Source organism: Odontesthes bonariensis, chromosome 21 (assembly GCF_027942865.1).
Source record: "Odontesthes bonariensis isolate fOdoBon6 chromosome 21, fOdoBon6.hap1, whole genome shotgun sequence".
Taxonomy (NCBI): domain Eukaryota; kingdom Metazoa; phylum Chordata; class Actinopteri; order Atheriniformes; family Atherinopsidae; genus Odontesthes; species Odontesthes bonariensis.
This window is the reverse complement of record NC_134526.1, coordinates 18,079,171-18,091,773: the sequence shown is the minus strand read 5'-3', so window position 1 is coordinate 18,091,773 and position 12,603 is coordinate 18,079,171. Positions and strand designations below refer to the sequence as shown.

The following is a 12,603-nucleotide window of genomic DNA, read 5'->3' as shown; positions in this document are numbered from 1 at the left end:
CGATCATACAGGTGCTTGCTGCATCAACCATATGCGCCATCATCTTCACATGTTCTACCTGCAGTAGACAGATTGATGCCTCTGTTAACTCCTATATGAAAATTCATCCTATACACTGTTGAGGTTGGAATGACTCGGAGCAAACCTGGTGAGATCAGTGGATTTCTTTCCACAGTTCCAGGCCTTCTCAAGGTTCAGGAGGCATTTGTAGCTTACATTGTCTTCGTCTGTCTATCTTTATCTAAGTTTCCGGGGCTCCAGTGGTGCGTTGCAGTCTACTCCATTTGCTTCAGTTTTGACCTTGTTTAGATCATTTTAACCATTTGCAGCTTGCTGTCTCTTTTAGTACAGTACAAAAAAAACTGTACAGTACAGTACAGCCGCTAAGAGGCTATTTAAAGTCCTATCAGAATGAATGAATCCTAATATAATAATATATAATATGCTATCTCAAAGGATATCTACAAAAAGTGTGCAAAGCTTAAAACTCATAGCTGCTATAGGTTTCAAGCTTACACATGGGTACAAAACACAGAGAGTGGAGGGAGTGATAATGACAACTAATTTTAAACCATGTCTAATGTTTGGATTTTGTTTGGTTCTACAAATTTATATTACATACGTGGTGTTCTGATCAGTGTCTCCTGGAAGTGAAAAATGTGGGAAATTCAAGTGAAACAAAAAAAGTATTATAGCAAGAGAAGAACATTTCCTGTGTATCTTTATTCTTTTTCGTTGACAGTCAATTTCACTGACTGAACACAACCTTCTCAACTATTTTATTGGCAATGCTGGCAAAACTCCCAAGGTTAGTCCCATTACAACGCCAACAACACTGCCTCCACCAGTACACCCCATCCACACACACACACGCACATATAAAGTCCAGACAATGTCCAGAGCATGTTGTCTGTGAATTATTAGGAATTGCCCTTTGATGGGTGAACCACGCAGTAGGAGATTCTATATGGCACATTTATTCTCATCTCTGTAAATATGATGGAGTGATGCTTGGTTGAAGCATACAGGAGACATGGCAATATGGATAAAGGAAGCTAAGGATATAGCAGTGTTCTCTTTGCAGCTAATCCAGACCAAAGTCTGGCAGAAGGGTGCATGAAGTCGTAAACATCATCAGCTTGCAGACTTATCTAGCAGGAATTATTTAGACAATCACCTGGCCTTTTTTCTCATGGGCTCTTTTTTTAAAAAGAGTTTACTCTCTTTTTTTTAACTTGCATTAAGGCATATGTAAACTCCTTTCCTTTTTCTGTTTGTTTAGTTTTTTGCTTTTCCAGGACAGATGTGAAATGTGGAACAGCGTTACTTGTCAGCTTCTGGTGAACGATTGAACTGAGCAGTTTATCTCTGCCCCACACAGTTCACATTTTCTTTTGAAGTTAGCATTATTGCTTGCTTTGGTGACGCATTTTTGTTTCAATATTAATTACCTAGTTGCATTTACATATCTGGACTCAATGGTCGTTGCTATTTGAAACTTGAAATGTCACAATTTCTTTGATCATAGTACAAAGGTACCATTTCAAGGTTTGGGTAAGACGTTATACAAGATTTTTAAAGCAGCAGAGGATGTTTAGAAGCAGTGTTGTATAAAGTACTGAAATCTCACACTCAAGTAAAAATATAGGTACCCCTCCAAAATATGACTTTGGTAAAAGTCCAAGTCACTGACTGAAATGTTACTTGAGTTAAAGTCTTAAAGTATCCGAAACGTCTTGTACTTAAGTATGAGAATTACTGTAAAAATAGATGTACTTAAGTAATGTAATGACACTTAAAATCTACACACAACCAAGTACAGGCAAAATTTAGACCAGGGGCCCGTTACACAAAAGTAGTATTTAGACATTCAGGATGAATTACTTAGCCAGGTTCAAGGAATCCAAAACATGGGCGCCCAGACTTAGTTGGTTGCACAAAGGCCAAGCCAGGATGAGCAGACACGGATTCATTAAGCCAGGTGAACCCGATCCCGGATAAGTGCTGCACACAGCTTGCTTAAATAGACCCCACGATCGATCATAGATTCACTGATTCACCATGGCAACAAGGGAGGCGTATTTCTCCCCAGCGGAGCAAGAATTATACATGGAAACCTATGAAGAGGTGAAGGAGAAAATAAAACAAAAAGGAAATACTGCCACAGTCAAAAAACAAAGGGAGCAAGCGTGGCAAACCATTGCTGACCGCCTGAATGCGTAAGTAGTGCACAAATACACACTCACCACTCCGCTGAAACTATCACAATTAGGCTACAATCCAAATAAAATGTTTATTAACATATCGTCACCTTCCTAAAATAATCGCCCAAGTAATTTTTTGGCATCAAAGGTGTGGTCCAAAAAATGCCTAAGTCATTTATTTAATCTTAGCTTTTATGAAAAACAATGAGTGTTCTTATGTCACGCATCCTTTGATACATACTGACTGAAATTATTATTTTATGCTATAATTTAACTTTTGGGGGGAGTTTTTTGTGTTTCCTGAAAAACCTGAAAAAATGACTTATGCGATTATTTTAGGAAGGTGACGATATTTGAAAAGATATTTGTAGCCTACTTTGATTATGAATAAGTTGAAATTGACTGCATGTGAGTGAAATTATCTAAATGTAACTCCATGCTCCTCCACTGTTTCATTGTGTGTGTGTGTGTGTGTGTGTGTGTAGATTTAACATGACTGGGCCAAAACGGACATGGCAGCAAGTCAAAGTAAAATATAAGAACATCCTGCAGAATGGTAAGTCCCCTGACAAATACTTAACAAGTGTACTTTTTATTAAGAATGTGCCTGCCCACACATTGCCTGTACTGTGCATTAATTGGTTTAACATCTTATCATTTCAGATGGTCTGCAATGCTGACTATTTGATCAGTAATGTTGTGGCAAAGTGGCTCGGCTCGGTCCACGACTCCTGAGTGTTTCGGAACTCGGAGATCTATCGGCGCCTATCACAAGGTGAGCCACAGAACCTCTATTGACAACCACTTTTAACATAATGGCTGTGTTAAGAATGTCACTACTTATGAGGTTGTGATGGTAACATTTTGTATTCACAGGTGAATTCCTTGGTGTATTGCTGGGTGACAGAGGGTATGCCTGCCAGCATTTTCTGCTCACTCCATTTGCAGACCCTCTGGAGGCACAACTGGCATACAACCATGCCCATGCCAGAACAAGGGCCCGGATAGAAATGACATTTGGCCTACTGAAGGCACGTTTTCAGTGTCTGAACCACCTGAGAGTCAGCCCAGATAGGGCATGTGATATCATTGTGGCCTGTGCTGTCCTCCACAATGTGGCCTGCCTGAGAAAGGAGAGGGCCCCCAGAGTGCCAGCTCTCATAGACTGGGACATTCCTGCCATCTTCCCGGATGACGACTGTGGTCGGCTGGTCAGAGACCAATATGTGTTAAATTATTTTAATTAATATTGCATGTTTATTTAAGTTGGGCCTGCAATGGCAGAGGAATTTTTGTTCGGTTTTTGTGCTGTATAGGCAAGGCAATTTTATTTGTATAGCCCATTTTTACAAACAGTTTGTCTCAAACTGTATGCTTTGATTCTGTGCTTTTTGTCTTGTAGAGCACTGTGTGACTTCAGTTTTGAAAGGAGCTGATGGTTTACTTGCTTTGATTCATCCTTGTTCAATAAAGGAACATCATGGTACTCTCTAATGTGTATTTATATTTATATGGTGATGTACTTTATGTGTAGTCTGTGGGAAACTAAATTATCTAGTGATTCATCTAAAATCATCAGTTATCTAAAATGATTGAAATTAATGATCACAAATGTTTCAATAATGATAGTGGGTATAGTTAAATGTTTTAACAATATGTTCTAGGCAGTGGAATAAATATTGGTTTCCATTTGTGGCGACCGCTGACTGAGATAAGGAATGAGATTAAATAGATCCTGGAACTTAGCCTGGTCTGGAGCAGGCTAGCTTCACAGAATAAATCTCCATGGTAACTTACGTCTGAACATATCCCACTTCCCTCTATCCTACTTTTGTGCAACTGGATCACGGATAAGTTGATCCAGGATAGTCAACATATCCCGGCTTAATCCCTTACCCTACTTTTGTGCAACGGGCCCCAGGTTTAGACAGAAAATACAAACTTTGTGAACCTTTAAGTTTTTCTTCTTCAAGTAAGGTCAGTTACTCCCAAGGTTAGTCCCATTACAACGTCAACAACACTGCCTCCACCAGTACACCCCATCCACACACACACACGCACATATAAAGTCCAGACAATGTCCAGAGCATGTTGTCTGTGAATTATTAGGAATTGCCCTTTGATGGGTGAACCACGCAGTAGGAGATTCTATATGGCACATTTATTCTCATCTCTGTAAATATGATGGAGTGATGCTTGGTTGAAGCATACAGGAGACATGGCAATATGGATAAAGGAAGCTAAGGATATAGCAGTGTTCTCTTTGCAGCTAATCCAGACCAAAGTCTGGCAGAAGGGTGCATGAAGTCGTAAACATCATCAGCTTGCAGACTTATCTAGCAGGAATTATTTAGACAATCACCTGGCCTTTTTTCTCATGGGCTCTTTTTTAAAAAGAGTTTACTCTCTTTTTTTTAACTTGCAATAAGGCATATGTAAACTCCTTTCCTTTTTCTGTTTGTTTAGTTTTTTGCTTTTCCAGGACAGATGTGAAATGTGGAACAGCGTTACTTGTCAGCTTCTGGTGAACGATTGAACTGAGCAGTTTATCTCTGCCCCACACAGTTCACATTTTCTTTTGAAGTTAGCATTATTGCTTGCTTTGGTGACGCACATAATATGCTATAATACTGGTCTGGATTAGCTGCAAAGAGAACACTGCTATATCCTTAGCTTCCTTTATCCATATTGCCATGTCTCCTGTATGCTTCAACCAAGCATCACTCCATCATATTTACAGAGATGAGAATAAATGTGCCATATAGAATCTCCTACTGCGTGGTTCACCCATCAAAGGGCAAGTGAGGCGTACATTACACCATTAAGAAAAAAATTAAACAAGAGGCTGCTACTGTTATTGCCATCATAATGTCATGCCCATGGACTCGTTTTTAGTTTCATGTTTTAGGTTATGTTTTTGTTTTCAGTCCATGTTTAGTTTTCAGTCATGCCTTAGTTTCCCTACACTCTGTTCATTAGGTTCACTCACTTCACCTGCGTTATTCCCCACCAGCTGCACCTTGTCACTAATCACTGTCCCTATTTAGTTTCCTGCCTCCCCTGTCAGTTTGTCGGATCTTTGTGTTTGTTTCTGCCCCTTCATGCCATGCTACGACGTATCTTGACCAAGTTAAGTATTTATTTATTAGTCCTTGCCATGTTAAGTCCTTGTTTTGTTTCCCCAGTATTTTTCCCCAGTTGAGTTTTTTTAATCCGGCTAAGCCGCGCTTTGTGTTGTTACTTTGTTTTTTGTTAATAAATCACCCTTCTTCTTTGAAAAGTCCGCATCCGTGTCCTCCCTCCTCACACAAACCTGGCAGAAAGCACCAACCCGAAAATGGACGCGGCGGACTCCAACCAATTTTGGGACCTCTATGAAGAGCTGTGGCTCTGCGTTTGACAGACTGCGGGTGGCTGGTAAACTCCTGGCCTTCCTATCGGCGAGGCGGGGGCTCCGGGGGTGGAATGACAATCTGGAGGGCGCATGGATACATGCCGGGACTGTGCAGCGCGATGCCTCGCAGGACGTTTTTGGCTTGGAGCCTCAAGAGGTAATTAAGCTGTAGAGCTCCTCTCCCTCTTCCTCAGGCTCACAGGACCCGCAGTCCCAGGACCCAGCAGCAGCCGTCCAAGAGCTGGCCCCAGCCGTCCAAGAGCTGGCCCCAGCCGTCCAAGAGCTGGCCCCAGCCGTCCCAGAGCTGGCCCCAGCCGTCCCAGAGCTGGCCCCAGCCGTCCCAGAGCTGGCCCCAGCCGTCCAAGAACTGGCCCCAGCCACAGAGGCCTCAGGGCCTGACCACTAGCCTGACCACGAACCCATCCCCGACCACGAGTATGACCCAGAACCTGTCCCAGAACCTGACCAAGAGGCCACAGGGCCTATCCACGAGTCTGACCCAGAACCTGACCAAGAGGCCACAGGGCCTAACCACGAGTCTGACCCAGAACCTGACCAAGAGGCCACAGGGCCTATCCACGAGGCTGACCACGAGTTGGACCCAGAACCTGACCACGAACCTGACCAGGGACCCGACCAAGAGGCCACAGGGCCTGACAAAGAGGCGGCAGGGCCCGACAAAGCCTCAGAGCCCATGGGGCCCCGGCCCATGGACTCAGCTCTTTGGCCCCCTCCCTCCCACCCCCAGGCGTTGGGGATGTCTGGGATCCATCCCTTGAGGGGGGGCTCCCCCCCCCGCCGGACGTCCGGCCGACCGTCGGACGGTCCCCGGCTCCTCCTACCGCCACGCAGACTGAAGTCTGGGTTCCAACCAGACCACCGCCTGTTCCTGCCACGCCATCTGCGGTCTGGTCGTATGCCAGACCACCGCCTGTTCCTGCGGTCTGGGCGTCCGCCAGACCACCGCCTGTTCCTGCCACGCCGTCTGCGGTCTGGGCATCCACCAGACCACTGCCTCCTGCTGCCCGAAACCGGTACCACATGCCCATTTCTGGTCCCCCGCCTGACTGGCTTCGAGCCCCTCCCTCCCACCCTCAGACTGTTAACGGTTGTCTGGGATACACCCCTTGAGGGGGGGGGCTCTGTCACGCCCATGGACTTGTTTTTAGTTTCATGTTTTAGGTTATGTTTTTGTTTTCAGTCCATGTTTAGTTTTCAGTCATGCCTTAGTTTCCCTACACTCTGTTCATTAGGTTCACTCACTTCACCTGCGTTATTCCCCACCAGCTGCACCTTGTCACTAATCACTGTCCCTATTTAGTTTCCTGCCTCCCCTGTCAGTTTGTCGGATCTTTGTGTTTGTTTCTGCCCCTCCATGCCATGCTACGACGTATCTTGACCAAGTTAAAGGCCTAGAGAAAGCTGACACTACACCCAATAAATAATGATAATACATACACAGAGGAACAATAATGATCATTGGACTCTACACCAAAACATTTCATAAACGCATGAAATTTGCGATTTTGAATTTGCCGCTTGGAAATCCTTCCTTGAATTCCAAACTGGGGGCGGGGCTTCCGTGCGACGTCACAGGTGCCATGGTTTTTCCTTGCTGCGCTATTGTGGTATGCTTGTTGAGTGGTGAAGGCAATACAACGTTGGGTTCAGTGCAGTTTAGTAGTACGAAGTCAGTTACAGTGTTTACCAACATTATGGAGCCAGAAACCAAGAAAGGGGCCCGGAAGATATTCGCAGGAAAGAAGAAGGAGTTGGTGGAATACGACACAGGCAAACGTTGTGTGGCTTGGGGGTGCAGCAACACCTGTGCCAATAAAACGTTGGGTTCAGTGCAGTTTTTATTGCGAGTAGATGTACGAAGTGCTGTGGGTGCGTGTGTTGCCCTCAGCAGCTCACACCACCGGGGATAGTGGAAGCAGAGAGACCTGCGGTCTTGTGTCTGTGTCTCCCTGTCCGCCTGCCTCCTCTCTGGTGAAATCAGCTGCTGGTGCTGAGGACAACACACGCACTTCGTACATCTACTCGCAATAAAAACTGCACTGAACCCAACGTTTTAAATTTCCAAGCGACGTCCCGCGGCACACATCGAAATTTGCCGTGAAGAAGCTGTCCAGGTCTGGCAAACTGCTGGCTTCGCTATTAGAACTACTGGGGGTTGTTCCAGCAGCTGGCACTCGCGACGTCACGCACCTGTCGTTCCAGTTTGCCAAATTTGAGTCAAATGTGGTGATAGTTTATTGGGCCTAATCAGGACTATCCAGGGGCCTAAAATTATTTTAAAATCATAAAAAAATTCCATGGTATATAGGGAAACGAGCTGCTATTTCAGTTTTGTGCAAAAAATCACCTTTCTGTAGCTAAGCCTTAAAGGGGCACTAGGTAGCATTTTCACCTAAAATTAAAGCCTTCAGGAGTTTAACAAAGGTTAAACAAGTCAATGGTAAGCGAATGAAGCCTGTCTCACTCCCAAAAGGGGTCTGTATGCTGAAAATCCCATTTGTAACTTCGGCAGGAGCAACCCGCTTCTGAAGTGTCGTGATGCGCGAGAAGAGTCGTTTGTGTTTACGGCACTTAGCTAGGTACTGTATGCTAGCTGTAGTTGTAGGCTATGTGTTCGCTTGCGTTGACGAGCCAACACCAAGCGTTTCCTATTCTGCCTTTCACAGACTGAATATGAAACTTTTCGATGTTGGCACTTCCCATCTTTGTGAAATTTCTCCAAGCGTGATCTTGTTCATCTACCATAGTGATCTGCGTTTTAGATCGTGAAGAGACAGGTGATGACGGTGCTCTAATTCCTCCTGAGTTCGAGACGTAGCCTAGCTTCAGAAATACACAGACTGACCTGATTATAATAAGAATAGCGTTTTGATCCGAACAAGAATTGTTATCTACAAATGAAAATTGATTAATTTGTGATTGTAATCAGAATAGTGTAGAGCTAGTCTGCGTTTATTGCGGCGTGTATGTTGGTAGTGCCTGCGCGCATCTGTCTAAGATGTAACTTTTGTAAGTGTCTGCTAATACAAAGGAATCACTCCACGAATACACCATGATGAGGGAAGAATCCCATTCAAGATCAGCAACAGTCCATCCATACATCCATACATCCATACATCCATTATCTGCCGCTTGTCCGGGGATCGGGTCGCGGGGACAGCAGCCTGAGCAGAGAAACCCAGACGAGCTGTCCCCGGCCACTTCCTCCAGCAACAGTATTATAGCATATTATCTTGAGTTCTCTCTTCAGAAAATCTCTGATTATAGTATCTTACGTGGGCAGTCTACACATGTGAATCAGATGACCTAACTGCACTGACTAAATAACACAACGAACGGCAGCATTCGCCACGATGTTTAGTTAGTGGGTGTGTACTAGGGATGGGCGATATGTATCGTTTGCGAAATTATCGTGAATGTTGTTTTGACGATGAGTAATTTTGCAATATCGAGATATAGGCAAAAAAAAAAAAAATGTTTTATTTATTTTTTTTTTTTCAATCGCCAAAAATCAATAAAGTGCGGCGCCAGTGGTCCTCTGCCCTTACCACGCCCTGCTTTGAACGCTCTAATTTTTTCAAAGTAAACGCTTCGGACCCCGCGGGACACTCAGCTAAGAGCATCGAGGGGGCGCCGAGAGGCAGGGGCTGGGACAGCGAGAGGCAGGGGCTGGGACAGACGGCAGCTCGCCTCGCGGCGGACCGTCAGCTCGATCCCGAGATCCAACTACGAGCTTTTTAACTGCAGCAACTTTAAGATGCGCTATTGGAGCTGGAATTACCGCGGCTACTGGCACCAGACTTGCCCTTCAATTGATCCCTGTTAAAGGATTTAAAGTGTCCTGTATTGTTATTTTTCGTCACTACCTCCCCGAGTCGGGAGTGGGTAATTTGCGCGCCTGCTGCCTTCCTTGGATGTAGTAGCCGTTTCTCAGGCTCCCTCTCCGGAGGGAGAAGAAGCCTGAGAAACGGCTCGAGGTTATCAGTCACCAAAGCGGCCGGGGCACCCCGAGAGGCACCCCGCATGGGTTTTGGGTCTGATAAATGCACGTATCCCCGAAGGTCAGCGCTCATTTTGCATGTATTAGCTCTAGAATTGCCACAGTTATCCAAGTAACGGTAGAGCGATCAAAGGAACCATAACTGATTTAATGAGCCATTCGCAGTTTCACTGTACCGGCCGTGTGTGCTTAGACTTGCATGCTTATGTTCATTTTATTGTGATCTTAACGCAAGTTTGAATTTTTTTTTAAATATCGTCAAAATATCTTTATCGTGAAAATCCTAAAAAATATCGAGATATTTTTTTTTTTTGCCCATATCGCCCACCCCTAGTGTGTACAGGTGGGCATTTTTACAACAGTGTAGAATTTCAGTTTGACCAATAGAGATCGCTATACTGCCGCTAAACTACCTTGTATCCCTTTAAGTATTTATTTATTAATCCTTGCCATGTTAAGTCCTTGTTTTGTTTCCCCAGTATTTTTCCCCAGTTTAGTTTTTTTAATCCGGCTAAGCCGCCCGCGCTTTGTGTTGTTACTTTGTTTTTTGTTAATAAATCACCCTTCTTCTTTGAAAAGTCCGCACCCCTGTCCTCCCTCCTCACACAAACGTGACACATTATAAACAAAATTTAAAGAAAAAAAATAGGAAAAAACTTAAGCTTATCTGGCATCTGAAGAGGGAGTCCAGTTTGAAAACCCTTTTGTAAACCTTTCTAAAAAATAAATAAAATAACTCTGTACAGAAAATGCGGCCGACATCACCAAGAAAAAAAGCTGTTACGATTACTGTACTTCACAAGCTATAGGAGGTGCACACACAACCGGTCGATTCAAAAGAATTGGGAGGGAACTGCAGCTTATCTGGCATCTGAAGAGGAAGACCTTTTTTGTAAAACTACCTTAAAACCTAAAAAAGGGGAGTTTCTGTAAGATAGAATTTCCACGTCTTTGGGCAGGCATAACATGCATGGAGTCAAAACACTGTTGTGTTTTTTTTTTCTCTCTCTCTCTTTTTTTTTGTAACGAGTAACTAAACCGAACAATGAAAATGTATTTGAGTAAAAGTATGCAATTAAGTTCGGAAATGTAGTAAAGTGAAAGTTGTTGAAAAATTTTAAACTCGAGGAAAGTACAAAGTATTCCAAAATATACTTAAGTACAGTAGTGAAGTATTTTTACTTTGTTACTGTACAACACTGTTTAGAAGTGCTTCGTATCACCAAAATAGACAAAAATCCAACATAACCAAAATACAAGAGCAGATCACATCACAATCACTGTTCAGTTGGTATAATTGTTGTTCAAAAGCAGCATAATGGCTGTAGATTCTGCTTCTGTTGGAGATAGTATGAAGTTGTCCACATCCACAAAAATCAAGTAAATACAGGGTAATATGACCAGTATTCATTTGAATGTGACCTACACCCCATCTCTGTGTTAGACTGGAGCTCCTGAGCTGGGCTTGAGTTCAGGACCAGAGTCCAGTGAGCTTCGATAGGTGAACATGATAACACCCAACAAGTATCCAATCAGCGCAGAGCAACAAGGGCCATAAACAGCACAGATAAGCCCAGTATGCTCTATTAGAATATGATGTACACCACACCTGGGTTTCATTTTGAAGGAACACACCTTTTGGAGCTTTTAACTTCATGGATTTCTTCAACAGGATCTGGATTAAAATAAATACCACGCTGTACAGACGGGCACACCGAGCGCAGTAAACGAACTTTGGGGGAAAAAAGAAACAAAACACTTTTCTTTGGGTCAAACAGACTTCTGTGCAGCCATGGATTTGAAATCCATTACCCAGCCTGTGGGGATCATGCGAATACTGGTGACCATCCTCACTTGTATGTGTTTTATTCTGGTGGCAACGGTGGGATATGATTCATCTTCATACTGGGGATGGTGCATGTTCGCATGGTGCTTCTGCTGTTTCCTCACACTTCTCATTGTCATCCTGGAGTTCACCTCAGTCAGCCGGAAATTACCTTTTGCCTGGGATGACTTCACCGCTGCCTTTGCCATACTGGCAAGCCTAATGTGTCTGTCTGTTTCCATCATCTACCCCACCTTCTATACCCGCAACACCAACTATCGGCAGATCGGAGCATCTGTGGTATCCTGGTTTTGTTTTGCAGGGTATGTAGGGGAGGTGGTGTTAACACACCTTCGTCCAAGAGGGGAGACCAGTGGGTTCCTCTCCACGTTGCCAGGCATTATGAAGATGCTGGAAACCTTCTTCAGCTGTCTCATCTTCATTTCCCTAGAAAGAGGCCAGTACTTGGGCTCCCCAGCACTACAGTGGTGCGTAGCTGTGTACTCCTTGTGTTTCATCTTCGTCATCCTCATAATGGTGTGTTCCCTTACACGGTTGAAATCTATGTTTCCATTCTCCTTCGACAAGCTAGCTATCATCTATAACATTGTTGCAGCAGTGATGTATATGACAGCTATGGTGATTTGGCCGCTCTACACCTTCAGTAAAAGACCACCAAACTGTGGCCACCTCTGTACCTGGGATAAAAAGGTGTTTGTCACCATAATGACAATCTTCAATTGTATTGTTTACACCCTTGACACCATGTACATGGTATATCGTGTGTTCTTTGTCAGTAATGTGTAAGTTACTTCTTATCAAAGCTATCAGAATAACTGAGAACAGTAAGGGTTTGGATGGTGATTCTGATTCAATCTTGAAAAGATGTTTCCTCTTTTTGAACATTACAATGTTTTCATTGCTGTTCTCATTTGAGACGGGTGGAAATCCTGAATCCTGCATGTATATATTCTTTAAATACTAAGGCTGTCACAAAAACTTCATTCAGAAAATTAAATGTCAGACACAAAGAGACAGTTAGTTAATGATTATAAGTGTAGTATCGTGCTCATAAAGATGAAAATTAGCTGTGTAGAACTTTGGATCCTGGGAGTAATCAAACAGTGCAAGTAATGACACTGAGAGCGTGCTTGGTTTT

The 12,603-nt window shown here is 43.8% G+C and overlaps 1 protein-coding gene across 1 annotated transcript; it reads left to right on the top strand.

Moving 5' to 3' along the window:
- The first annotated feature begins 11,411 nt into the window (after positions 1 to 11,411).
- Positions 11,412 to 12,251, top strand: LOC142371936 (myeloid-associated differentiation marker homolog). The gene has a single exon (XM_075454656.1). The coding sequence runs from the start codon at positions 11,412 to 11,414 to the stop codon at positions 12,249 to 12,251; it is 840 nt and encodes a 279-aa protein (XP_075310771.1).
- The last annotated feature ends 352 nt before the right edge of the window (positions 12,252 to 12,603 follow it).

Bases quoted from the DNA above. Each gene is read 5' to 3' on its own strand.
- LOC142371936 (XM_075454656.1), top strand. From the start codon at position 11,412: ATGGATTTGAAATCCATTACCCAGCCTGTGGGGATCATGCGAATACTG.